This window comes from Colletotrichum higginsianum, chromosome 12 (assembly GCF_001672515.1).
Source record: "Colletotrichum higginsianum IMI 349063 chromosome 12, whole genome shotgun sequence".
In the NCBI taxonomy this organism is placed as follows: domain Eukaryota; kingdom Fungi; phylum Ascomycota; class Sordariomycetes; order Glomerellales; family Glomerellaceae; genus Colletotrichum; species Colletotrichum higginsianum.
In genome coordinates, this window is record NC_030964.1 from 281,169 (window position 1) to 308,782 (window position 27,614).

The 27,614-nt window shown below is 49.0% G+C and overlaps 7 protein-coding genes across 7 annotated transcripts; 4 read left to right on the forward strand and 3 right to left on the reverse strand.

The window, feature by feature from the left end:
• Positions 1–2,501: 2,501 nt before the first annotated feature.
• CH63R_14579 (uncharacterized protein) lies at positions 2,502–3,035 on the forward strand (the record flags this gene model as incomplete). The annotated part of the gene is made up of 1 exon (XM_018309553.1): positions 2,502–3,035. One exon carries the CDS (start codon positions 2,502–2,504, stop codon positions 3,033–3,035), a length of 534 nt encoding a protein of 177 aa, XP_018150525.1.
• Positions 3,036–4,785: 1,750 nt separating this feature from the next.
• CH63R_14580 (uncharacterized protein) lies at positions 4,786–5,088 on the forward strand (the record flags this gene model as incomplete). The annotated part of the gene is made up of 1 exon (XM_018309554.1): positions 4,786–5,088. One exon carries the CDS (start codon positions 4,786–4,788, stop codon positions 5,086–5,088), a length of 303 nt encoding a protein of 100 aa, XP_018150526.1.
• A 2,080-nt stretch (positions 5,089–7,168) lies between these two features.
• CH63R_14581 (uncharacterized protein) lies at positions 7,169–7,420 on the forward strand (the record flags this gene model as incomplete). Its single annotated transcript, XM_018309555.1, has 1 exon — positions 7,169–7,420. One exon carries the CDS (start codon positions 7,169–7,171, stop codon positions 7,418–7,420), a length of 252 nt encoding a protein of 83 aa, XP_018150527.1.
• Positions 7,421–12,053: 4,633 nt separating this feature from the next.
• Positions 12,054–12,624, reverse strand: CH63R_14582 (uncharacterized protein; the record flags this gene model as incomplete). The annotated part of the gene is given in 3 exon segments (XM_018309556.1): positions 12,054–12,260; positions 12,361–12,543; positions 12,556–12,624. 3 exon segments carry the CDS (start codon positions 12,622–12,624, stop codon positions 12,054–12,056), a joined length of 459 nt encoding a protein of 152 aa, XP_018150528.1.
• Positions 12,625–13,453: 829 nt separating this feature from the next.
• CH63R_14583 (Membrane protein) lies at positions 13,454–13,906 on the forward strand (the record flags this gene model as incomplete). Its single annotated transcript, XM_018309557.1, has 3 exons — positions 13,454–13,470; positions 13,546–13,621; positions 13,694–13,906. 3 exons carry the CDS (start codon positions 13,454–13,456, stop codon positions 13,904–13,906), a joined length of 306 nt encoding a protein of 101 aa, XP_018150529.1.
• Positions 13,907–20,329: 6,423 nt separating this feature from the next.
• On the reverse strand, positions 20,330–22,675 carry CH63R_14584 (Gag protein; the record flags this gene model as incomplete). The annotated part of the gene is made up of 1 exon (XM_018309558.1): positions 20,330–22,675. One exon carries the CDS (start codon positions 22,673–22,675, stop codon positions 20,330–20,332), a length of 2,346 nt encoding a protein of 781 aa, XP_018150530.1.
• A 3,663-nt stretch (positions 22,676–26,338) lies between these two features.
• Positions 26,339–26,887, reverse strand: CH63R_14585 (uncharacterized protein; the record flags this gene model as incomplete). The annotated part of the gene is made up of 2 exons (XM_018309559.1): positions 26,339–26,674; positions 26,756–26,887. 2 exons carry the CDS (start codon positions 26,885–26,887, stop codon positions 26,339–26,341), a joined length of 468 nt encoding a protein of 155 aa, XP_018150531.1.
• Between the last annotated feature and the right edge of the window lie 727 nt (positions 26,888–27,614).

The window sequence follows — 27,614 nt, forward strand, 5'->3', positions numbered from 1 at the left end:
GTCTATAGATTAGTACACAAGCCCCTTGCCCGCCTCCCGCTCGTTAGCTAAGGCCCCTCCCGCCCAATTACAGAAAATCAATACTCTCTCCAATCACCCCCTTAAGGGCCTGCAACCCCCTCATCAGCAACAGGGAGCAGGGGCTATAAGATACTAAACCTTGGATAGATGTAATATAGGTACGTCGCAATGTAGCTTCACTAAACAGGTATGTTGAATAGTATTTGCATAATTCTAAGCCACTTAAGGCTGTGCAGTTGCAAGAAACAAGTTACTCGACTGCCCAGGGAAATCAAAAGGACACAAAATTGCCATCACTAGTCTATAAGGGGTCAGCATCAGCGCATAATCAGCCGCTGCCAGTTAGAAGATAAAGAATATTCCTAACCTTGTATTTCCTTAAATATAAGTAGCTTTATTACAGATAGTTGAGCTGACTAGCGTAGCGAAGCACGCCTGAATTTCAACAATAAAAAAGGGGCCAATGAAGCTGAGAATATAGTAATAATTGCTATTCAGTCTTTAAGAAATTGCGCAACCTTGTAGGTAGCACGCCTCCAAGATGTATAATGTAAAGTCATTACTAACTAAAACCATCTAGCTGCCTAGCTAGATAAATCTGCAAGTCGTTCGATAATTATAATCTCTCTTCTTAATAGGTATCTCTAATAGCCAAGTTCTCACAGGCAGTATTAACGTCAGAGCTGCTTCCAAGAGATAAGCGTATCGGCTAGCCCTTCGTTACAACCCAGAATCACCTTGAACCCAACGATCGACTTCGTCTAGCTGCGCTATCTCAGTGCAACAGTCCGCATATTCTTATATAACTAGGTAACTGTTGGTCTCTAATCTTCACAGTGTGACGCTGTTCCTTCCTCGACGTACTTTATCGAATATAGTCCACTCTCTTTCAGTTTCCATCACCGTTGTCAGCATTCATGCAATACTTGGGCTACCATGTGACAGTTGTATTTGGCGGACATGCGTAGAAGTTTGGATCGTGATGACGATACACTACTCACAAGCTACTTCTTTGCATCGGATTCAAACTGGCTAATGCTGAAATTGGTCTCCAATTTGAACCTTTAGCTGTTAGCAGGCAGGAACTCCCAACTATTGACAAGGTCGGACTCGGGCTTCTCTTATGACTCGATATGCAATAGCCGATCTTGCTCCTCCAGAGGTTCCGCTTCTGTTCCAATGTGCGGGCAGGCAAGACCAAAGGTTCTACTGCATAATACAGCCAGCTACTCGAGGATCTCCGTGAAACAATGTGAGCTAGCACCGAGAATCTATTGGCACTTCTAGTCAGTTACTTCAGATAGCCGTTCTAAGGGATCCAAGCAAAGCCCGCCATGACCGAATGACTTCTCGCAATGGCCGAGCCTGGTAGGCAAGTTAGTCAGAATGTCACCTCTCTTCATCATGGGCCAACCTCAGCAACGCTGCATTTAAACAAAACCGCCGTTCGTGCCGGCCGGTATGGTAACGCCATGAACAGAGTCTTCAATTCGCATTAGGAGTATGTTATTGAATGTGACGATGAGCCTGTCAAAGAAGTGTTTGATAAGAGGCATCGCGAGCCCTGAAGCGCGTGTTGGCATCTTCAGAATTTGGGAAGGTGATCTATATTGATACACTGGGTATTCATCGACGAATTTAAGGCTACCAGCGACATTAAGGGCGTTATGGGCTGTCTGTGGTGGCTGGTCTGCGGATTGGTGATGAAGTGTACGTCCGTAGGTCTATCGGAAGAGAGTCTCAGCCAGGTGCTTTGTTAGTTAGAGGCTATAGCAGATTGTGCGTCGGACAGGCTTTCAAAGGGTCAAGAAAAGCTCCGTTTTTCACTATGAATGCGCCGGTGATTGCACTAGGGCCTGATGTCCATGTCGGTCTTGACCGTAGGCTTACGGCCAGTTGTGAGTGCGACATAGCGCTACCGGTTTTGCGTTTTCAAAGTCAGTTAATAATGTTTTTAATTGAAACTAGGGCTGCGGTTTATCTAACACGAAAATTGGAATGAGGTTGGAAACTTGGCAGGTGGTTGGAAAATTATTAGATGGTTGGAATTGGCAGTTGGTTGAACATCAGCAGTTGAGCGCCTACTAGAGGGTTAAATAATACCTGCTTTAGTTAGAGAAAACCCCGGAAACGGGTCTACACACCATCGTCACAGCGCACTGGAATGATTCATTATCCAAAGCCGCAGGATGGGTTTCACGGTTGCCTTTACTGAGCTATGATTGTGGCGGGCCTTCGATTAGCTGAACACAGTGCAGCTATTCTGTCGAAGTGTTGGATGATGATGATGCTGTCGATCTTAGCTGCTGTTCGTCAACGACTGCCTTGGCAACGTACCTTAGTTGACGGAACGTGGAGAAGATTTTGGAAAGTTTTGGGTGACTGGGATGTTGGCGGGGGGATCCCTGCCAAGGGCCGGGCCGTGCCGCTGCCACAGCGCATTCCTGTCTGCACCGTTGGGTGGAACGACAATAGCCAGGATGGCTGCAAGAGTTCGTTATCCTCCCTACCTTCACAAGCTAAACCCTAACATAACTGCTCAGGACCCAAGGTCTCAGACAACAACCGCCAGGCTGACAACGTCAGACGTGGCGCTCCCCATCAGCATCCTCAGCAGCATCCTCCACAATCTAGTTACAGACCTCGTCATCATCATCCTCGTCATCACTACCATTACGACGATAATAGACGACGACAATAGCGACTTCACTAGCTACGACGATAGCGAGCACACAGGAAAAGTAGTCGCTCTTGCACAGGAAAAATGGGGGTCTGTAGTTTACACGAAACAGTCACATTCGGCCGGGACTGGTGACTCAGGCAGCGGCGATGGGAACGGCTTGCTTTCAAGTAATTTCTTCCTGCGGCTTGTGCACAAAGGCGGCGATGTTGGCGTCGACCGGTTTGAAACGAAAGGTAGCTGCGCAGTCTATGGGAAGGACGACGAGGGTCATGAGAGGAGGGGTGGGGGTGTGAGAACGTACGAGGGTTCGCGAGTCGCTGAAATCGTGTGATAATCTGTATCAAGCGACCCCTGCAGTGCACCAGCTGCGTTTCACAGGCATCGCGTACGTCCTGCATTTTGAGGTGAGGGAGACCTGATCAAAGTGAGGAACGACTTATTGCTGCAGTTATTGTTGGCATTTCTCGGTGGGATTAGCAAAGGCGGTTGGTCTCCGCAGTGTCTTGTTGATGGGCATGGCAAGAAGGTAGTCCGTCCAGAAGAACGGCACTAGTAGGCGGAGAATAAATGGCGGTAGAAGGGTTGAGACATGGCTAGGTCGACACCTACCTTTCGATGAGAGACGTATGGTGGGTTGGAGAGGAGGGGTTTGCCCGACAAGAGGGGTGCTGGAGAAGAAACGGCATGACTTGTATCGAGCGCATGAGTCTCTAGGATTCTCGACAGTTTTAAGGGCAAAGTGACATGGAGTCAAGTAATATGGGCGAACAGACAGCGACGGTAAATACTGCTGCCATGGACATGGAGACGGAGTTAAATGGCCAGAGGGTGGCCAGAGGAGCCAGCAGTCTATTACTGCGGCCGCCTTACGCCTACCTCGATCCTTTCAGCAGCTGGCTCGTGTGTACTTAACTAAAGATTCCAAGACTGAGAGTACGATAAGGAACCGGCAGTACACATTGACCCTCGAAGAGTGCCTTGAACAACTTTAAGTCAGTTGGCGATGGCACGTTGCTGGCCGGGCAGGTTCCTATTTCGAAGCAACTCCAAAAACTTAATCACAAGTCATACATGCATGATCTCACACGCCCGAACGGCCTACTACCTATCTATCAGCGGCAAAACAATGAATGCTGCAACGGACCAGGGCAACAAAACACATACAACACCGGGCATTCGCCGGTCGTCACCGACCCGACTACTACTCCAGCCTTCATTGGCTTATCTATGGGAGAGCGGACGGGATCCCGAGTTTTCCAATGAGTATGGTCGTATGTGATATTCTCATGGCTTGATGGAAATCATGTATCCAACATCCGGGGGCCGAAAGAGTGAATCTGGCGCCATCAGTGCTAACACCATTAAGACCCTGGCGTAGTCCCAGCCCGAGATCACCAGGCAGATTGACATTGCCTGATTGGGACACAACATCAGCCATCATTCGTTTACCAGCAGGATCTATCGATTTTGCATCCGTTGCGCTTGGCGTAGAAGCGCCCGGATTAAGATCGTTTCCCGATTTCGTGACCTCCGTGACTTATGAACAAGACAGTTACCGATACAACCAACCAGTCCCAGACCTTGACGTTCAACTCACCATTCCAAACTACCCTGCATCATAAGCTCGAGTGCCCGACAACAATCCCTAACGTCCCATCCGCTTCAATGCTCTCTACCTTCAATTAGCGCACAAATCAATATGCGTAGTATGGAGCATCCATTCATTGAGAAGACGTTAATCAACCCCTTCTTCCACAGACGACGAATATTTTAATGCTGAAGCAGCACCCTCCCCTCCGACCCAATCCCAATGGCGACGTGATATCCTGCCACCGTATTTTACCGACGACTACAAGAAGCGACGAAAATTTAGCCTCTGAAGATCCTAACAAACACAGTATGCTTATTAATCAAGAAGACCTCCGGCATCAAGGACGGGAAGAGAAAAAACAGAAAGGCTTCTCCCTTAGACAGTGCCCCGCCATCCCCGATCTTCCTCTGCTCTAAGCCATTGGACCAAACTCTTGGTCACGCGATAATGACGAAAGCCCGCGACGACGAGAGCCCGCGACGACGATTCCATGGATGATGTTGAAGCCCAGCCGACCGGCAAGCAATCTCAGGAGAACCACGCAGCCATTACCAAAGCTATCAGAACGCACCGAACCGAGTTCGTGAAGCCATCCTACACTGGAGGTCTCCCCGCCCAAAGCACCGCCCGTCCTTGGGCGATCCATCCCACGGCCAAGGCACCTGTCACCGGCGTAGTGGCCTCCAAGTCCACCATGCTCAAGGCGTGCTACAAGGATATTAGTACGGAATTTCACCACAAACGAAAACAAGAGGAAGAAGCAAAAGCTTGCTGCACCTGTGGGAGATCCTGATGAAGAGGACCTTTTATGATTCAACTGAATATGAGACGGTTAGAAAGATACCACACTTGAATGATTAGGTTTTTCTACTAGATAATTATCTGCTGAATGAAGGTTGCATGTCCAAGCATGTGGACTAAAATCGCCTGTCGGTAGAATAATGGATATTTCTAGTCACTTTGCCTAGAATATGCGTAATAATTCTTCTACTAACAATTTATTGCGCATAACAACGAAGTTTTATAAACATTTAAAGCTTTTACGATGGGAAGAAGAGTCCCAAACGTTGGAGGCTGGTTTTGTGGCGTGGAGAATTTCTTAAAGAAGGCGGATGTCAGATGAAGCAGTAATAGCGTCGGATACATCCCACATCTGACCTGCCGCAGAAAATTAGCTACCTCTGCCCACATCACTCGACGGCACATGTGAACACATTACTGAGTTTTTAGAATCCACCGCAGGTAAGTTATGTAGGAAGAAGCTGCCCAAGAAATGGGTGTATCTGGCAGTGAAGGGATGAATACATCAGAAATCCACCAGGCTGCAGATAGGCTCATCACGCGGGGAATTTTCTGTCTAGGTATTTTCGACTAGATACACTACTCATACGCATCCTGTGAGAAGACAGGACGAGAATAGTCACAGGCATTTTCAGTCGGGAGTTTCGGACGTCCAGTGCTAATGTCAATAGGTATAGCTGTAAGTCTAGAATTATTGGGGAGACTCCTCATCGCAAGAAACCTCGTGAGTCCGCCAATAGAATATCTTCAACTGCCTCTACCTAATTCCGGACTAACTTTAAGGAGTTGGCTCTTTCTTGATTCTTCATCTCGTCCGAGCCTCGCTTCCTTAGCCATCCAGGGTAGAAGGAATAGACGCTGGGGGCTGTGAGTGGCATTGGGCGCGGATCAGCACTACATCTAGACTGCCTCTCACTTTCCTTTGCAGGTCTTCAGGGCAAATGGCAGCATCGTGGCAGAGCTTGTCTCATTCACAGACATAGTGAAGATCCCAAGCAAGAAAGGTGCGGAAGCATTCAGACAGACAAAAGGTTACATCACAGACGGAAGACTCCAGCCAGGAAGGCTCATACAAATCTAGAAGCCAAGCTAACAGATTCATAGCCAGGATTATAGTTATAGATATCTATAACACTTGAATCACTTTATACAATCCATAGAGCAAGCTATCTTGTGTCATGCAGGTTGACCAAGTTGCAGGTCCAAAGAGTTACCGGTCATGAAAGTTACAGGTCGGAAGACTTAAAGGTCGGAAGACTTGAAGGTTGAAAAGGTTACAGGTCGAAGAAGTCACAGATGAGAAAAGTTGCATGGCGAATTGGGTACTAATGTGCAGTTACTGAAAACCCACTTTCCACAATCAATTCGAATTAGGCAAAAACATACATTCTTTTATTTGATGTACCTCAGAGATAGTAAGGATTCAATAGCAGAAAATTGGAATTTGACCCCAACCGTGGAAAATGGCGCCCAAAAAACGGCTTCAACCTACCCTCAGAGTTAGATTGGACGTTGTCGTGCTTTCAACGGCCAAAAGCAGCAACATGCAGGTAGCTAACCTGTGTTGTAGACCATTGGCATCTTAATCAAATCGGAAGAGTCAAAGTCATCATCCAGAACATTCCACTATGCTGTGCGAATGCATCTCGCTGAGAACAAGTAATATGCCCCATGTGCGTTAGAATAGTTGCTATGTGCCTCTTTAGAGATTTCGGAAAGGCATTACGTCGGCCTTTAATAACGTACTTAACCGATCTAATTGCATATATCTTATCTACTATTCGGCTTCACAGACGATGCAACTGACTTGGATTAGAGACCAAACTTCCACGGGTATCCTATTCCACTATTCTACTAAAACAACCGCGTCGCCTTTTCTCAAACTTCACATAATCACCACTTCCAATCGCAAGAGCGAGCAGGATCTTCGATACTACCTCTCGGGGACAAGCACACCTTGTTTTCGTAATGGCCCCTTGTGTCTTCTTCTTTGAGTCACTTTTCAGTCATGTTTCTCTTCATCTCCTTGTCCACCACATAACCACTCTTCCCGTTCTTGCCTAGAAGCCGGCATGACTACCGCATTCGCCCAGATACACTCCCTACAACGCCAGCCGGCTCCGACTCCAGATACGCCAAGAATCTGCACAGTCTTTGGAGAGAATCCGAAGCTACCGAACGTGCCAGGCGGCGGTGACAATGGTCACCGATTTGGGGGTCTTGTATGGGCTGTCTCGGGCCGTTTCAACGTGTTCGCGTCCGCTCCAGACGCTCCAGCTGCCGCTCTTTCGGCCGGAGATGCCGAGGATGAGGACGACGACTAAGGAGGCCCCTCCTCAGCACTTACGCCTCGAATAAGACTTCCCAGACCCCGTAGACTTCCAACATTACCATATGAAAGCCATCTCCGCCGCTCAGCTCGGTCGATTCGCAAGCCATCATGGAGCTTTCATGTTTTAGGGAGTCCTCCTCTGCTGTACCATGAATAGCCAACTCCATTCCCAACATCCGCTCTTCCGTCTTGGCGTTAAGGAAGGAGTTGCTCGCGGATGAGGGATCTATACTGGGCGGTTCTATCAATTAGGCAGGTGTTCATCTCATTTTAGATATGCTAATAGTGTAAAGCAAACTATTTCTAGTGGCATGAAATTCGATCACAACCTCGCCGTCCAAGGTTCCTTTACCACAGTCATCTCGTCCACGTCCGCGCCCCTCCCATTATCCAAGGATATCCCGTCTAAGGCCATCCAATTCACGTCTGTTTTGTCCAGGGCCATGCCATCTCGCATCATCGCCGGCAGCCGCCCATTTGCTTCCACAACATGATACCAGAAGACCTGCCAACGGTTCCCCCGTCTCTTCTTTTGCTGTTTACTGCTGTCCCAATTTGAGTGGCACATCATGCAGCAACAAAACAGCGCTTCAATTAGCAGTCTGACATCATTCACTGCAACCACGCTGTTCCCGCTGCGCTCAGGATTCCCCTCGAGAATATCGCCACAGGGAGTCTTCAGCCTGTTTCTCAATCTCAGAGATCAATTTCGAGAGTCGCTTTCAGACAGCTCTTTCCAGTCCTTAAGAGTTTGAGGTGTCTCAAGCTCATAGATTGCATAGTGTCAAACCTAGGGCTCCCGGCGACGGTTACTCTCCAAGGTCTTGATCCATGCTTTATTACACACGCTTCCAACCTTCACTAAGTCAACATACCCACATCTGGCCCCCCCCCACATCTGGCCCCCCCAAAAATGAAGCCATCTCCAACATCACCACCATTTTCACTTAATTACTGCCCTCTTCTAGATGCCACTACAATACAGTCTTCAGCTTCACTAGGTAAATCAGACTCGCTGGATTCACCTGCAGTATCCTCTTTTTCACCAGCCTCAACCTGCGCCTTCTGCACGTCTGAGATAGTGGCAAACTTAGTGTTAGGATCCAGCTGGACTGCCTTCCTTTTCCTCACTGCAGTATTGGCCACTTGGGCCTGCAGAAGCTCCAGCTTGTGCTGGGCAGTTGCCAGCTCATATGCCTTTTCACTGAACCCTTTTTTCACCTTCATGAAAAGGAGGCGTTGAGTACTGGCGTCATTATCCAGCTCTGTGAATAGCTTCAGTTGGCCAGCCAGATCCTTCATCTTCCTTGGCGTCGACCACACCACTGCAGATGACGCAGATGCCCATCCCTCAGCTTCCTTGCCTCCAGACTGCCCTTTGCAGGCCTGATCTAATGGCCCTGGTGTTGATGGGAGCAGTAATGAGCTCATAAGAGGCTTCGCCATAGAGACAGGCCATAGTCCAGTCCATTTCCATCCACTCTTGATGTTCTGCATTGTCAGGCCTGCCAGACGAGCCTTCTGATAACAGCCTATAAAGTTCCTCTTGCCTACAATAGTAGAGTCATTCCACTGACTGAGGTATCCAAGCTCCTTCCTATAGGCTGCCTTTACAGGGCTGAAGACTGACTGGTCAAGTGGCTGGAGGACATGGGAGGTGTGTGGTGGCAAGAACAATAGGTGGATGTTATTAATATAGCAGAGCCACATAAATTCCGTCGTTGTGTGACTCCCATGGCCATCAACAACAAGCAGTCTGGCCTCCTCCTTGCCCTCCTTGCCCTGGGAGACAGTCTGAGGGATGAAGACCTTCTGCAGCCATTCAACTGCAGTGTCGTCTGTAGTCCATCCATTCTCTGTTGCAGTGAACTGCCATCCTTTATAAGGGCCAAGGTCTAGAGGAAACCACTGCTGCTGGACTGTCTTGCCCTTATATATGATGAGGGGATCAAGGGCATGGCCCAGGGCAGAGATGCATTCGATGATGGATACCCATGCCCTTGATCCAGGCTGTTTCTTGCGGACAGACTTCGTCTCAGACATGCCTAGCACTAGCCCATTAGATCCTTGGCCCTCAAGGATACCAGTCTCATCCATGTTGTATCTATTGGCTGGTTTAATGCCCTTGATCTCTGGTATGGCGAGGAGTTTGAACCAGTCCCTGATGACCTCAGTAGATGCCCCATTAATACGTCTTGAATCTATAGGGCGACTTCTCTGCACCTTGACTGATGGATTTCTCTTCAAGAAGGCTTGGATCCATCCCTTTCCTATAGGCTCTGTGTCCCCTATAGCATGAAGGATCCTTCCTGCGAATACCCTCACTTGTTGATGAGTTGGGGCAAGGCCAAGGGCATGCTGGATTCGCACCCATTCAGCCAGCTTAGCCTCCTGATCTGGGGATAACCTCTGGAGGTCACAGAAGGCAGCTGTCCTTGCTTGGACACCTTGGAGTCGATGACGAAGTGTTGACCTTGGGATCCCCCATTCAGATGATGCCTTGTGAATAGACTGGCCATTGGCGACGGCATCTAAGGCCTGTTTGACCTCATACTCGGTGTATTTGCCCATAAGGACTATAAAAGGTTATGTAGAAAAAATGAAGTCATTTGGTTAAAAACTGTAAATGTTGTGATGTGGTGAAGTTGGTGAAAATAGGAGGCTGGTGATGGTGATGAGGCATTTTTGGGGGGGCCAGATGTGGGGGGGGGCCAGATGTGGGTATGTTGACTTAATGCGAACATACGGTCCTTTTGACCCTCTTCGAAGAAGAACGGCATAACAAAATGTATCCTAAACACGTGCAAAGTTGATTTAGGCGATGGATTTCCTGCATATCTGACAGCAACATTGTTAAAATGCAAAAGGCAGCACGACCAAGCAAAAGAATAATTTCCCATCTCCTCGGCCCTCAGAACACTCATTCAACACCCCGGAGAACAAAGCCAGCAGTATCCTCGGGTATCAAGCATATTCAGGCACCAGGGGGGGGACTTTGATATCAGCCAATGTCCCATTCTCCCTGTTCTAGAGATATTCTGCATAATACTTGGTTCTGGTTGCGGCCGTCCCATGTCGCTTGCAACAAGAGATTTACCAGTTTATCGAGCAGCCATAACGTCTCCAAGTCCCATGAGTCCTCATCTCCTACGACTTTGGGCGCTAAAATTTATTGCATTTTCAAACTTCGCTGCTAATTCTCGACAGGGGAGCTGTTTGGTACGTTTACCCCTGGCCTCCCGGACAAGCCGATCTCCAAAGTCTTGCGCTTGTCATTTCGAGCATATCCTTCTCCTGCTACAACACAAGTATGACATCCCTCGTAACCCAATTCCTGCTAGCTCTCCATCGCCATACCTCCATATAGCTCGCTAGAAACATCGAAGCGTGCATCCACGAGGCTTTCTGTTTTATTTTGGAGTATTACTTGGTGCGTACGCAACAGTGACGAGATTTCATCGTCCGCAATCAGATTCTCGCTTTCATAAAACGCCGAGCTATTCCAATTGGTGCCTTGTCATTTTGTTGATATCAGCTGGCCCCCTTTCCGCCACTTACTTTACGCAAGGGGGACGGCTTGAATGCAGGACTTTAAATTAATGCAACAAGAATGTCTGGGTATCTGGAAAATCTAACTGAGTTCGTTGGGTGGAATGGCTGAGCAGATTTAGCTGCCGCCAGTGGGGATGATCGGCTGAGCGTGAGAGGGCACGGCAGGGTAGAAAGACCTTCGAAGCCGTAGCCGACTGGACCGGGATGCTAGCGTTACAGCCGAATTAATGCCTTCAGTACACCTTTCAATGAAAACCATTGTGCTGTTGACCAAGAGCCGGCCGGCTCATGGACGACGCAAAGCCTGGTGCGTCTAATGACAGCTAAAGTTGATTGATTACCGCTGAGGTGACACTTCCCACCCCGGCCTGACGTGAATTCGAGAAGAGATCGGGACGACATCTTGAGTCATGCTTATGATCTATGGCTAGCGCTGTCGATGTCTTCCGCAGGCATTTCTCGGTCATGCTGCAACTTGCACCAGGGCTTCGGACTCGGTTTCCGTCCGCCTCTTAAGTAGGACACCGCCGAGTCTGACAAATGGGGACTGAACCACATCCTCTGGGGATTGCACGGATAATTCAGTCGCCATATGCTGCCATCGGACCGCGGTCATCTACGATGACAAAATCAGCTTTCGCTTGCTGTCAAAAATGAAGTTATTCCATCCCGAGCCAGGAGGCACAGCCTTCAAACTAAACATAACAGCAACAGTCAATCTTTGCCGACATTTTTCCCAGCGGGCGCGCATTAGCAGAGACACATCTTCTTAAATCTCTTCTATCCAGCTCTTCGAAAGCTTTAGAAACCGCTCTTGGGAGGGCCTAGAGAGATGGCTCAAGAAAGAAAACAGGTGGCGGCCGATGCGGAAGGCCCAACCAAGTATGTGAAATTGAGTAATTATCCTGCGGAACAGAAAATATTGAGCTCATCTGGCGGTGTGCCGCCATTCCAGCTGCCTAGATAGCTGGCGCCGTTGCCCACGCACGCGTGCCCTCATCTTCGAATCCTCCCCCTCCCTTTCGAGACCGAGTGCCCGAGTAACTTTGGCTGGCGCTTGGAGTCCGGGCAGCTCAGAGCTGAGGGAGAATCCAGGCGTCAGCCTTGATGAAAAGGCAGAAGAGGACGACCAAGACCAGCACGATGCCGATACTCATCAGGATGATGATGGACATAGAGGTGGGCTCTGCCTCCCGTTCCGTCTTCCCATTCTGTATAACATCCTCCAGGGGCCAGACCGTTCCCTCCCTTTCCGCCAGCATCTTGCAGTAATCATAGTTCTAAAAAGAGGCAAGGATAAGTTAGCAACGACAAACTCAAGGCAACGGGGCAAAATTTGCATGGTGAAGACTTAGTTGGGCGAGGGAGGAACAGACTGACCTTGCGACAATGGAGGACATCCTGGGCAAGGTACTGGGCATCAAGGGTGTCGACGCCGTAGTACTGCAGAGTGCGCTGGACCTTGCTCTCAGTGAGCCCCGGGTGGTTCATCTCATAGCCAGTCAAGCAAAGGCGCAGGTTGACAGGGACATCCACCTGGCGACGTCTAATGATGCGCTCAAACTAGGAACGCACAGCAATAGTGTCGGCATCGGGGCCCGGGAAGGTTCTGATGAGTTCGCTCAGCTGATGCTCTGGTTTCATGGCGGTGGTGTTTGCGATGCGATGCGATTCTTGGTTGCGTGGGAGATGGTGAGATGTGCTTGGTTTGTTAAGAGTGCACTGCGTTGCGGTGGAAGAAAAATGGGCGAGGGGTTGGAGTGTTTGTTGGTGGAAAAGGTGTGAATGGTGAATGGGGCTGTGAGGATGTGAAGGCGCTTGGGTGGAAGGTACGGTAGTACATTAGTGCCAACCCGACTAAGAGCAGCTTAAAGTTAGGCTGACTTGAAATCTAAACTCGAGGCCTAAGTATAGGAAAAAAAGAATAGGCATTCTGCAAAATTGAACTAGCAACCTCTAGAAAGGTATTTAAAATACCTAACTAACTATACTATTTGCACTAGATGTATAACTTTAATAAAAGGAATGTAGTTATTTATCTAAATATATAGAAGAAAACCTATAAATGCAGCTGCTAGTAGCTGCAGCCTATTACTAGTGCCTACCTACTATTGCTAGCACCTGCCTACTATTACTAGTGCCTACCTACTATTACTAGTGCCTACTTACTATTACTAGTACTTGCTTACTATTGCTAGTACCTACTTACTACTGCAATTAATAGCTGCAATTAACTACTGTAATTAACTACTGCAATTAACTGCTGCAATTAACTACTGCAATTAACTACTGCAATTAACTACTGCAATTAACTACTGCAATTAACTACTGCAATTAACTACTGCAATTGACTACTGCAATTAACTACTGCAATTGACTGCTGCAATTGACTACTGCAATTCCTAAATCCTAGGTTTAAGGTAGGGATCTAAGTCGGCCTAACATTAGGCCGTCCTTAGTCGGGTTGGCACTAATGGTGCACCGTAGAAGGTGCGCAAGGGCAAAAGGTACGTTGGATGGGATTGAATGGGATCCTGAGACACCCAGTCATCTACGGTGTTGAAGTGAGGCCCACGGCCTGAAGAACCGCATCTATGATCCCGCGAAGATTGCCAGCTGGTCCACCGCCGCTCACTACCAAGTGAGTTGCTCTTATTTGATTCCACTCCTCATCATCAGTGAGATCAGTAGCTTACCCTGAGAAATTCATTAGCTCGTCCACTCCGTTGCCATTCTCATCGCTCGATCCAACCCCATCGCCGCCGGCCTTTTCACCGCTGGCGCGACCATGTTCAGCGGTAGCATCTACGCCCTTATCCTCAACCCTGATCTCAAGTTCCTTGGTCCCGTCACTCCAATTGGTGGCCTTGCCCTGATTGCTGGCTGGCTGGCCTTGGCTTTCACCAAGGGTCGCGTTCGTTTTTAAGCCTAATCGCTTCTCAATGAGATGAAGTCCATTGTTGTGCGCTCAGTCTTCGTGGGCCAAAGGAATGCAATTGACTCATTTCATGTACTACTACCTGTATCATAGATACCTCAGCTATTGTGCGCATCTTTGAATGCACACCCACTCCTCCCGAAAGAGACCGTCTCCATTTGACCTATCGTTCATGCCTTTACCTAAACTATAACTGGGATGGGCTCACATGCCTTATGCGGATATTTTCACGTCAGCTGCAACACCTTCTCGTACAAACTTGCCAATTGAATATCAGGAGGAACAAGGGCCATCAGTGGTTCATGCGTACTTGCCGGGCGCCCTTGCATGGAGGGGTGTCGCTGTCAGCTTACCACAATCCCTGAGACCAAGAGCCGCCGGGGTAACACTGCCAGCCCTACGTGATATCGAATACTGGCTGCGCACCATCTTGGGTGAGGAAGAACTTCTCTCAGCTTTCGCTAGACGTCTGACTAAGTTGAGTTGGATAAACCATACTCAAGGCAGCTTCACGAGGTTCATTCTTGGCATAGTTGCCTTTCTACTTCGGGCATATTCGATGATCAACCCTGCCCAGATGACGAGGCTTGGGCCTGGGGAATTGGCTATTCATACTCATGTGACATTTTCGGCCACCAAAACGACAAGTTGGGGATGATGGGGTCGAAAAAGAGGTCAGATATGTCTCATTCGGTTCCGAATGGTACTCATCTTCGCCTGGAAAAGGATGAGAATCTGACAAATCGTCTCTCGATCAAGGACCGCAAACATCTATAAAGAGGCCAACAAAGGAAGAGACCTGACAAAACAATTACTGAGTTTTCTTTCTCATATCATTTCCAGTTCCTCAGAAACAATAATCATGACCAATCATCAAACCTCAAGACCCAAGACCATGCGCGCCGTAGTCTGGGAAGGCAAACCCTATAAGATAGCTGTTAAAGCAGACATCCCACTCCTGCATCTCAAGGAGCCTAAAGACGCCATCGTCTGCATTACTACATCTGCTATTTATAGTACTAACCTTTACATCTACTATAGTATTATATCTAGCGCTAAAGTACCCTACCTAGTAGACTATAAGGCTATAGGAATTATTAAGGAAGTAGGTAATGCTATTAATAATCTGCAAGTTAGTAACTGCATTATTATCTTTAGCCTTCCTAAAGACAGCATTATTAATACTAATAACTAAATCTTCCCTCAGCTTAGTAGATTTAGTCTTAGTAAAGACTTTAGCAATTTAGGTAGTCTCTAAGGTGAGTATCTGCGCTACTAACTACTATAAAGATAGAGAAAGAACTTAACCTTATCCCAGCCAAGTACGTCTGCGTGCCCTTTGCAGACAGCTCCCTTATTAAGATCCCTAAGAAGCTCTCCAATAAGGAGTAGCTTTTCCTAAGCGACATCTTCCCTACTGCATAGGAAGGACTAAGCTAGTTAGGCTTCTAGCTAGGGGACTCTGTAGTTGTCTTTAGTAGTAGCCCTATTAGCCTACTCTGTACCTATAGTGCTATTATTTAAGGTACTAGCCTAGTCTACATTATAGACTACATTCTACAATACCTAGCTAAAGCTGCTAGTATTAGTACTATTCCTATTAACTTTACAAAGGGTAGTGCATTAGCCTTAGAGTAGATATTAGCCCTCTATCCTAGCAGTGTAAACTATAGTATTAACTGCTGCAGTTAGGAGTGTATTAATTCTAAGCTAAAGCTGCAGTAAGATTACATTCTCTATAAGGCTATTACTATTACCTCTATTAGCAGTAGAATTAGGATACTAGGTGTCTACTAGTGTTACGGTCGGCTTTCCGTGGTAGTGTCTATTAGCAGAAGCTGAGGCAACGAAGCTGGGGAACAGTGCTGTAAGTCGTGCTGAAAGGATCAGGTCTTCAGAGGATACGGTGATCAGTCGTATACTCAACAAAGGTCTTGTAATGTGTGTCACTAGTGAAGGGTGCCGAGAGTATCCGAGGGGATAATCACAAAGTTGATTGCTGAAGAGCTATGGGAGTCTGTCCTTGAGTGCGTCCAAGTCCATCCTATATACAAGTCCGCTCATGTAGTCTTAGAGGCATCCGTATGTTCAACATACGGGTGCCGTACTCTTGGCATACGGGTGCCGTATCCTTGGCGTACGGGTTCCGTATTTCTGGCGTACGGATCTAATCTAATCTTATCTCCACGTGACCTGTACCATAGTTCTTCCGTTCCGGGGGAGTCATCTGCTTAACCCTGTCTTTTGTCCATACAAAGGCTGTGCCGCCCGCGTCCTGCTGGCCGGGTGGGGCTCTCGTCGCCTGTAACTTGTTGGGTCGTAACATCAGGTCTCCCCTCCAAAGGTCTTGTCCTCAAGACCCATAAGTAGGTAGTGTCTCCCAGGTTGGGGAGTCGTCAATTCTGCGTCCCTGTTTATCATGATGTTGACAACATGACAGGTCGCGTCCAAAAGTCAAGGGACTCCAAATCAGCACTTCGTTCAGCGTGTGACGACGTCTTCGATCGTTTTGGTTCTTCTGATACCATGCCTTGTACCCGTTGCTTCCGCGCGAAGCGTCCATGTCGGATTGCTGAGGGTTCCAAAGTCTGCCAGGGTTGCAAGAACCTGAAGCGCCCTTGCGATGGCGTGGTGGTGGCGTCGAGCCGTGAGTTTTTCGTTCTTGTCGTGAGGTGTCTTCTTGGTGGTGTGCTGACAAGGGTAGTGCGACGCCTGAGTGATCAGCGTCAGGAATGGGAGGAGAAGGAGGAGCAAGCGAGTGATGCTCTCCTGGGGCTTCATGAGAAGCTTGCTCGTGTTCAGGCCGAGGTGGCTGAAGCGGCGGGTCGTTTGGCGCGAATTCGTACTATTCGCAAGAAGGTTAAGGAGCGTCATCTCGAGACGTTTTCTCGGGGTCTGCAGGAGCTGGAGGATGACGAGTTGCTTTCTGCTTTGGATGCTCACGAGCAGGGTGTCGTGGGTGATCTTCAATCCATAGGGGTTCCTAACGAGGTCGACTGGCCTTCCTTCGGGATTGGCGAGGAGTTTGCGGATTTAGGTTCCTTAGTTCCGGAGCGGTCTGAGAGCTGGAGTACTCCCGTAGAAGCTCCTGGGAATGCTGGAGGTTCTTGACTGGTTCCCATGAGTTGTCTTCGTGTCCGTAACCTTTCCACTTAACGAGATATTCGTCATGACCGTCTTCGTTCCTGTGGTCGATGATTCGCTCGACTTCGTATTCTGGTTCGTTGGGTTCAACGATGATGCAGTCTTCAGTGTGTGATCCGCGTGGTGCTGGTTCGAGGAGTGCGATGTGAAAGACTGGGTGGATTTTCATCGTATCGGGTAGTTTTAGCTTGTAGTTGACTGGCGAGACCTTCTTGAGGATTTCGAAAGGTCCGAGTTTTTTGTAGTCCAATTTGTCGCTAGGTCGCTTGGTTTTGATATTTCGTCGTATGAGGTAGGCGCTATCTCCCTCTTCTAAGGATGGTCCTCCAATCCTTGAAGTGTTGGCGTATTTCTTCATTCGTTCTCTGACGAATTCCAAATCTTGGGAGACGTTTGTCTGGATTTCGCGCATCTTATTGATTCCGGCCACGGCCTTCAGGGCCCGTGGTCCTTCGCGTGGTTCTCCATGTGCGGTAGGTTCGAATCCGTAGTTCAGGTAGAATGGGGAGTGGAGAGTGCTTTCTCCGACTGCGCTGTTGTAGGCGAACTGGGCTGTAGGCAACAGTGGTACCCAGTTGTCTTGATCGTAGTTGACATAGCATCGTAGATACTGTTCGAGTATCTGGTTGATTCGTTCGGTCTGACCATCGGTCTGCGGGTGGAAAGAGGTAGACAGTTTGTGGTCTGCACCAAGTTGCGAAATCAGAGATTTCCAAAACTTCGAAGTAAACAGCTTGTCTCTGTCTGACACAATTTCGTTGGGTAGTCCGTGGTTGCTGATGATGTATTTCAAAAACGTGTACGCAAGGTCTTCTGCTGTACTTGCTTCCAGGTATGGAATGAAGTAAGCGTATTTGGTGAGTCGGTCCACAATGACCAAAACGCTGTCGTAATAGACCTTCGTCAGTGGTTCTCTTGACTTTGGTAGTTTGACGATAAAGTCCAAAGAGATCGAGTGCCATGCTGCTGGTGGTATTGGCAGTGGCTGAATGAGTCCGTAGGGTTTGTGTGGACTGTTCTTGCTTTTCTTGCAGGGTTCGCAATCCCGGATTGCGTCTGCGACGTCCTGTCTTGTTACTCGCTGGTCGTGATGTTGTCGAATTCGTTTCCAGGTCTTGGTAACTCCTTGGTGTCCGTGTGCTCGAGTACTGTGAATCTCTCTGATCATCTCATGCGTCATTTTGTTGGTCGTGCCAATCATGACTCGTCTGGCGATCATGAGGAGTTTCTGTGCTGGAACAAGGTCTCCATTCTTGTCTGTCTTGAGGATAACTTGTGTTTCCTCTGGAACGGGGACTTCGTGATCCGTCCTTCTGCTGAGAGCGTCGGCTCTGCCGTTGTCGGTTCCTTTTCTGTAGATGATCCGGAAGTTGTATTCCGAAAGGAATTCTGACCATCTGACTTGTCGTTTGTTCAGGTTCTTGGATGTTGTGAAGTGTGCGAGGTTCTTGTGATCCGTGTATACGAGGACTTCGTGTTTCGTACCAGATAGTTGTGGTCTCCATTCATGGAATGCTTCGATGATTGCCATGAGTTCTTTGTCGTGGATCTGGTAGTTCAATTCTGGTCCGTGGAATGCTTTCGAGAAGAAGGCACAAGGGTGTAGTCTTCCTTCTTCGTCGCGTTGACCGAGTTGTCCGCCCATAGCGAAGTCCGAGGCGTCGGTCTCTACTTCGAAAGGTTTGTCTGGGTCGGGGATTCGAGTGACAGGTTCTGAGCTGACCTGTTGTTTGACTTTCTCGAATGCGTCATTGCGTTCTTTGGTCCATTCGAATGGGGTGTCTTTCCGTGTGAGGTTCTGGATGCATTGCACGCTTCCTGCGTAACTTTTGAGAAATCGTCGATAGAAATTGACGAATCCTAGGAACGACTGGACGTCCTTGACGTTCTGAGGTGTAGGCCAGTCCCTGACTGCCTGTACTTTCTTCGCTTCCATCTCGATTTGCCCTGGGGTGATGGTGTATCCTAGGAAATCGACTCTTTGGGTGTGGAATTCGCATTTTTCGGCTTCTACCAACAGTTTGGCTTCTTGGAGCTTCTGAAGGACTTGGTGGACGTGTTCCTTGTGTAGCTCGAGGGTAGGTGAGAAGATGAGGATGTCGTCGAGGTAGACGACAACGAATATGTCGATAAATTCGCTGAGGACGTGGTTGATCATTGTCTGAAAGGTGGCGGGTGCGTTGGTGAGTCCGAAAGGCATCACGAGGTACTCGAAGAGTCCTTTACGTGTTCGGAACGCTGTTTTCCATTCTTCGCCTTCCTTCATTCTGATCAAGTTGTAGGCTCCTTTGAGGTCGAGGGCCGTAAACCAGTTTGCTCCATGTAGCAAATCTCGGAGTTCTGAGATGAGTGGTAGCGGGTAACAGTTCTTCTTCGTAATGCTGTTGAGTTGTCGGTAGTCAACGCATAGTCGTAGTTTGCCATTTTTCTTTGGCACAAACAGGATAGGGTATCCTGCTGATGACTCAGAGGGTCTGATGTATCCCTTCTTGAGGTTCTCGTCGAGGTACTTGTCGAGTGCCTCTCGTTCTGTTTCATTGAGTCCATATATCGGATGGAACTTCGGGTGGGAGCCTTCGATGAGAGGGATCTCGTGATCGTAAGGTCCATGTTCTGGTAAGCCTGTTTCCAACTCTGGGGCAAACAGCTTTTCGTACTTCCGGTACTCCTCTGGAATAGCTAGGAGTGGATCTGATCCCTGATCTGATACTGCCGGGGCTACCGTCTTGGAAGGCCGTATCTCCCGGAGATAGGCTACGTATCGGATTCGTTGTATGGTGTCGTCAAGAGGTGCTCTAGAGGATTCGTTTGAGGCCTGGCTCTTGCAGTGCTGCTCAGTGACTGAATCTGACCATTGGAGTTGGCCGGTTCTCCAATCTATTCGTGGGTTGTGCTTTCGTAACCATGTGATTCCTAGGATGACGTCGATGTCTCCCATTTCTGTGATGTCGAATTGGAGTTCTTCTTTCTGGTCATGAACTTGCAAAGGGAGGTGCACTGTCTCCAAAACAATGAGTCCGCCACCGTACTCGACTTGTTCTCCTTCGACCGTCCGTAACGCGTACGGGCGTTCTTTCTTCTGCCATGGTATCTGTCGCTCATTCACCAGTCTGGGTGAGATGAAGTTTCCTTGAGCGCCGCTGTCGATGATCGCGCGCGTCCGTTGTCCTTGGATCTCGATGTCCAGGTCGAAGTGTGCTGCGTCGTAGGTTGCACATAGGGTCTTATGGGTTGTCGCCGTACGTTGCCCTTCTGTCGTAGGCGTCATCAGTTTTTTGACTGTTGAGCTTCTTTTTGTGCCTTCCGCCAGGCCTTTGCCTTGGCTTTGGAGTGGATGAGGCATTCGTCGTGTTCGCATTCTCGCCATCCCTTGTCGTCGTTGTAGCATGACATGGGGTATTCGGGGTCTGGGGTGAAGGTGGCAATGTTTCCTTCGCCGTAGTATCGCATTGTCCAGAATGGGAGTTGTTTGTTGAGGTAGACATCCTGAATGGGTTCTTTAGTGTATCGTCGAGGGTAGAAGTAGAACTCCTTCTTGCCCTTCTTGTGTCTTCTGCAGTTGTCGTCCAGGCATTCGGCCCAAAAGAGGTCTTCGTGGTCCTCGTGGCTGGGGTTCAGTAGCGGGTGGTCTCCTGGTACGAGTGGCGTAGGTGGATGGTTCTTTTTGTACGCTGTCCCATGGAACTGAACTGACTGGTTGTCACTCTTGGGGTTGATGATCTGGTATTCTGGTCGCTTCGGGGGTTCCGGGCTCTCTTCTTCGGAGCTAGATGCGATGTAGGTTTCGTAGTACTGACTAGGCGTGATCCTGTAGTCGGGTGTTTCTTCAGAGTCGTAATCTAAGCCGTCTGGCCCTTCCGGGTGGTCGCTTGCAACGTGTTCGTACGCCTTTCTCTGCTGGGGGGTCCAGGTTCGTGGGTCTCGAGGGTTGTTTGCTGCGACTTGGTTGAGTGTAGTTATCTCGATTTTTCCTCCTGGTGCTACTAGTCCTTGAAGTGCAGGTCTCCTGACTTCTTCAAGTTGTCCTGCCTGGAGCATCTCGTCGAGTTGTTCGTTGATCTTGCGTGTGAGCTTCTGGTTGGAGCCCCTTCGCATCATGGCGAGGGTTCTTGGTTGTTCTTGGGTGGTTCCCTTTTCCTCAGGGGTGTCGTCCTTCTTGAGTCCTTTCCTTGCATCGGGGATCTTTTGGTAGGTAGCAATCCCGCAGGCTTGTCGTAGGACGTCGACACACTGTCGTTGGTGTTCTTCGGGGGTTTTGCATATCCCTGTCTTCTCATAGCCTGACCGGGTCATAGCTAGAGTCCGGGGGGTCTTGGGATACCATCCCGATTGTTTTTTGCCGTCTTGGTGAGTGAGGCAGTTGTCGTCGTAGCATGCGGTCCATGAGAGCGAGGCGTGGGGGATGTCTTTGTTGGCGATGTTGATTTGTCGGCCTTTCTCAGGTACTGGTTGGAACCGCTGTTTCTTGGGTTGTCGGCATTCTCTAGCCATATGTCCTGGCTTGTCGCAGTTGTAGCACTTGAAGTCTCGTGTTTTGTTGTCTTTCTGGGCCACGCTGAGGTCCATAGGGCCACTGTGGTGTCCATAGGCGGTGCTGTTGCGATTCTGGTTGTTCTGCCAGTAGTTTCCTCTAGGGCGCTCGGCTTGCCCGTTGCGTTGAGGGTGGTTCTGCTGGAATCGTTGTTGGGGTTGCCATTGGTATTTCTTGGCCGAGTTGGCTGGGGCTCGCTTTTCGCCTTTCTCCTTGCGTCGTTCGTAGAGGCGGTTGTCAATCTTGATAGCGAGTTCGGCGTACTGAAGGAAGTCTTCCGGGCGATCAAGCTTGATGATCTCGTCCTTGACTTCATCCTTCAAGTTGTTGTAGAACATGAAGATCTTGGTGTCTTCGGTGAGCTTGAGCTGGGCGCAGAGTCTTCTGAATTCTGCTGCGTAGGCAGTAGCAGACTTAGTCTGGCGTAGGTGGGCCAAGTCTCTTTCCGCTTGTCGTGATCCGTCGGGATCCTGAAATAGGGATTTCAGGGCGTCTTCGAATCCCTGGAAATTGGCGAATATGTCCCTAACTTCGCTGGAACAATGGTCGAGGGTCTCATTGTTGAGATATTCTTCAAGGAAGGGCTCGAACCATTGAAGGGCTCGTCCTCGCAGGAAGGTCGCGGCATGAATGACTCTCTCAGTTCCGTTGCGGAAGTTTCCTTGATGGAAATTCTGATAGTTCTTGACTTGGATGAGGAATCCCTTGAGTAGTCCTGGGGTTCCGTCATAAGTGATGGGAGAGTTGAGCTTGAGTTTCTCTCGTCCATCCATGGGGGTTTGGATGATGTTGGCGGCCGCTCGGAGGGTGTGAACCTCCTGTTGGAGCTTGTTGGCGAGCTGGTTCTTGTTCTCGAGCTCCGTCACGGCGTCGTTGAACATGGCCTGCATATGCGCGATGTCGTTGTTGTTCTTCTCGATGCGCTTCTGGAGGTTTCCGTAGACTTTCTTGGTGAAGTCGAGTTCTTCGTCAGAATCCTCGGCTTCCTTCATTTCCTCGTCCAGGGATCGAGCAGGTTGCTTGCCTGAGGAGGCGCTGGATCCTGGGGTGGGAGTCTTAGGAGCGTTGGGTCGCGCGGCCATGGTGTCGTTACTGTTCGTTAGCTTCGTAGGGTCAACTTACTGAACAGGAGCAATCAAAGTGTTACGGTCGGCTTTCCGTGGTAGTGTCTATTAGCAGAAGCTGAGGCAACGAAGCTGGGGAACAGTGCTGTAAGTCGTGCTGAAAGGATCAGGTCTTCAGAGGATACGGTGATCAGTCGTATAAGTCAAAGCACCCACTTTTGGGCCACCCCCACATATGGGCCACCCAAAAATGAGGGTATTCCCATCGACACCAGTATGTTCAATTAACTATTGACTGCACCTAGATGCCACCACAATACAGCTTTCAGCCTCACTAGGTAAATCAGCCTCGCTGGACTCATCTGTGATATCCTCTTTATCGCCAGCCTCAACCTGAGCCTTCTGGATGTCTTTGATGTTGGCGAACTTAGTGTTTGGGTTGATCTGAACTGCCTTCCTTTTCCTTACTGCAGTGTTGGTAACTTGGGCCTGCAGAAGCTCCAGCTTATGCTGGGCAGTGGCCAGCTCATAGGCCTGCTCGCTGAAGCCTTTTTTCACCTTCATGAAAAGGAGGCGTTGGGTATGCGCATCATTATCCAACTCTGTGAATAGCTTCAGTTGGCCAGACAGATCCTTCATCTTCCTTGGCGTCGACCATGCCACTGCAGACGACGCAGATGCCCATCCTTCAGCTTCCTTGCCCCTAGACTGCCCTTTGCTGACCTGATCTGACGATGCTGATGGCTTTGGTGTTGTTGGGAGTAGGAGGGAGCTCATCAGAGGCTTCGCCATAGAGACAGGCCATAACCCTGTCCATTTCCAACCACTTCTGATGTTCTGCATCGTCATACCTGCAAGGGCAGCCTTATAATAACAGCCTAGGAAGTTCCTCTTGCCTACAATAGTAGAGTCATTCCATAGACTAAGGTATCCAAGCTCCTTCCTATAGGCTGCCTTAAGAGGGCTGAAGACTGCTTGATCAAGTGGCTGGAGGACATGGGAGGTGTGTGGCGGTAAGAACAATAGATGGATGTTGTTTATATAGCACAACCACATAAAGTCAGTCGTTGTGTGGCTCCCATGCCCATCCAGGATCAATAGTCTAGCCTCCTCCTTATCCCCCTTGCCCTGAGGGACAGTCTGAGGGATAAACACCTTCTGCAGCCATTCAACTGCAGTAGCATCTGTTGTCCAGCCATTTTCAGTTGCTGTGAATTGCCAGCCTTCATAAGGGCTAAGATCTAGAGGAAACCACTGCTGCTGGACTGTCTTACCCTTATCTATAATAAGGGGATGAAGTCTGTGGCCTAGGGCAGAGATGCATTCAATAATAGACACCCATGCCCTTGATCCAGGCTGTTTCTTGCGGATAGACTTCGCCTCAGACATCCCCAGCACCAGCCCATTAGATCCCTGGCCCTCAAGGATACCAGTCTCATCCATGTTATATCTGTTGGCTGGTTTGATGCTGATGATCTCTGGTATGGCGAGATGCTTGAACCAGTCCCTGATGACCTCAGTAGATGCCCCATTAACACGTCTTGAATCAATAGGGCAACTTCTCTTGACCTTGACTGATGGATTCCTCCTTATAAAGGCCTGGACCCAGCCTCTCCCTATAGGTTGGGTATCCCCTATGGCATGAAGGATTCTTTCTGCAAAATGCTTCACTTGTTGATGGGTTGGAGGAAGCCCAAGGGCATGCTGGATTCGCACCCATTCAGCCAACTTGGCCTCCTGGCTCACTGTGAGCCTCTGCAGGTCAGAAAATGCTGCTGCCCTTGCCTGGGTGCCTTGAAGACGATGCTGAAGGGTAGACCTTGGCACACCATACTGCTGGGCAGCCTTCCTGACACTCTGACCGTTCGAAATGGCCTCAAGCGCTTGATTGACTTCATTTTCTGTATACTGGCTCATAATGCCTAGAATAAGGTGCCCTAAAAAGATGAGGCCATTTGCATAAGGTTGGAAAAAGATGTGATAGTTTGAAGTTGGAGGAGGATGAAGGAGGAGGTTGGTGATGAGGCATTTTTGGGTGGCCCATATGTGGGGGTGGCCCAAAAGTGGGTGCTTTGACTTACTCAACAAAGGTCTTGTAATGTGTGTCACTAGTGAAGGGTGCCGAGAGTATCCGAGGGGATAATCACAAAGTTGATTGCTGAAGAGCTATGGGAGTCTGTCCTTGAGTGCGTCCAAGTCCATCCTATATACAAGTCCGCTCATGTAGTCTTAGAGGCATCCGTATGTTCAACATACGGGTGCCGTACTCTTGGCATACGGGTGCCGTATCCTTGGCGTACGGGTTCCGTATTTCTGGCGTACGGATCTAATCTAATCTTATCTCCACGTGACCTGTACCATAGTTCTTCCGTTCCGGGGGAGTCATCTGCTTAACCCTGTCTTTTGTCCATACAAAGGCTGTGCCGCCCGCGTCCTGCTGGCCGGGTGGGGCTCTCGTCGCCTGTAACTTGTTGGGTCGTAACAACTAGGTACAGGAGAAGAGTGTAGGTACACCTAATGCAGATAAAATAAAGAAGAACTTCAGCCTACTAATTAGTAATTTCTAAATTAAAGCGCTAATAATAAAGAGTAGTATTGTATAGGGGCAACTAATGTTCACTGCACTAGTAAAGCTGGTTAAGAGTAGATAGGCTAGGCCTAGTTTTATTGCTACAGTAGAGTATAACCTTAATAATGCACCTAAAGTGTATAAGAGGTTTAATAAGAGGCTTGAAGTCAAAGTCTTGTTCTGCGGCGCTGGTAAGGAGGGGAGAGACAACTTCGAATGGGATGAGGAGGTGGAGTCGAAAAATCAGGGGGGCGCTGGAATGCGGTACGCTTCATACCTGCGCTATGTTGGAACATGATACTCACGAAATGACAGGTCATCTGGAAGAGCCAAGAGAGCAAGATTGCACTAGGATAAGCTCTTCTCTGGCGATTTAAGCTTGGTGGAAGCTGGAATCTTCTCCATAACTAATGGTTGTCATTGTCAATGAATCACAACAGGAGGAACCCGATATTTTTATCGCAAAAGTCCACTGACTTCAACCTGGACTTCAAATTTCCTTCATACCTCTTTACTGAACCTGGGACTTATCCTGTGTTATTCATGTTATAAATTCATACACGGTTCATCCAACTCGAGACTAGAGTATTTCACATTGTCAAAGACTTCTTGCGCTACTTCAACATCAGCACACTGATGCCATGCTCTGTTTACTCTTCCATTCATTTTTATCAATGCTGGAGTACATCCGGAAGAGTTATGACTTGCTTGTTACCCTCTTTTGCCCCCGTGTCTATTCGTTCCGAGTTTCCAATTGGCACGGGAGCACTGATGGTGATGATTCCCCTCCACAGATGGACGAGGCCCGCGAGGATTGTGACAAAATTCTGGAGGGACGCTTCTATTGCCATGGGTGATGGAGCTTGTTCCGTGTTTCTGGAGCGCCGTGTAGCGGAAGTCGATGATGGTAGAGTCTCAGGTGGTTTCGAAGAGAGGAAGAGCGTGCTAGTGGAGGGATTGGTGATGGACTTGAGTGGCAGTATTCGTTTTGTCGAGACCAGTATAAGCTATAATGATGCCCTACATGTGATGCTTCCCCTAATTCAAAATGCCGCCGTGACAGGCGTTAGACCGAATGAGGACCTCTACCCTTATCCCGGCGCGGAGGAGGATCAAGCCGCTGCACCGAAGGCCAAAGGCAATACCGGAGTTAAGGTCGCCTCCCACCCCCCTTGCAATCCTTGTTGGTTCGAAGCGTGTTCGTGCGTTGATTGGGGCTTCTTCACAGCGACGGTATTCTTTGACGCTGGGCGATGGACTCGGAATTGCTGCGTGTCGCTAATGGGGAGGACGTGAGCTTTGGTGAAGACATGGCCTGAATCCCAGCGGTACGCTTTCTGGACACGCCCCACTCTGTCCACAATAGGGGGTGGAATACTTCCATGGCCAGCAGGTCGCGTAGAGATTGCAAGTGAGGCTCGTAGCGACGCGACGGTGAAGTTGACTTGCTACGAAAGGGTCACCTTTGAGTATGTCAAAGGATCGACAGCGAGCCTGACGTTAAGGAAAGACACTTTTTCTCACTCTACCGTAACGGGATGATCTCCATAGAAGCTGACGAAGTCTTGAGGGCTGAGGGCGGCGGCGACAGCGATGGTCTCTGTAGTGATAGGGTCGGCGGGGATGGTGACGGCGCATTCATAGTGCCCCTGATTGTGCATGAGCAAAAAGTTGCTCTTTTGGAAAGAGAAGTGGCAACGCTTTCACCTCCGAGACGATCGAATTACGACTTTGAAGGTCTTGCAAGAAGTCGAAGTCGAGAGATACCAAGAGATTCGAGAAGAGCCAGGTCGTTGATCTCCGAGCTGAGGGGGGTAGAGGGAAGGCTATTTGGCGATTACAGGCGAGAAAGATTAACGATGCTCACCACTAAGCGTGAGCGTTCGTGAAAAACAGCGGCTAGTCAAGGCACTGCGGCTTGCGATTGTGTTGTCGTCAGAACGTAAGGGAGAAATGGCGTAGGAAGACTGCTGGGCCTTCTCCCGCATCTAACGTGTTCTCGGATAATTGGTAAACCTCGGTGTCATATCTGCTGTTGCAAAGTCTTCAATATCGTTGCTCGTGATGGTTCAAACCAATTCGCTCATCAACTAAGAAAGTATTTACGTACCCTAGTCACTTGAGGTTCTCTCTAGATTTGTAAGTCGAAATCATCAGGCCACCAGGGCGTAGAGTCATAACGTCATCTCCGAAGCGGCGAACTATCAACTACTTGTCAATACGCATTAGTGAGGATGTCTGCCAGAAAATGAAAGGCTCACCGCGTTACCCATCTGGCCAAAATGCATGCTCCTGCGGAATTGACGCAGGCCTAGCAAAAGCATCGGGCACACTGACTCGTTGTATCAGGAAGGAAGCTTAGTCGGGCTACTTGATAATCCGAAGACG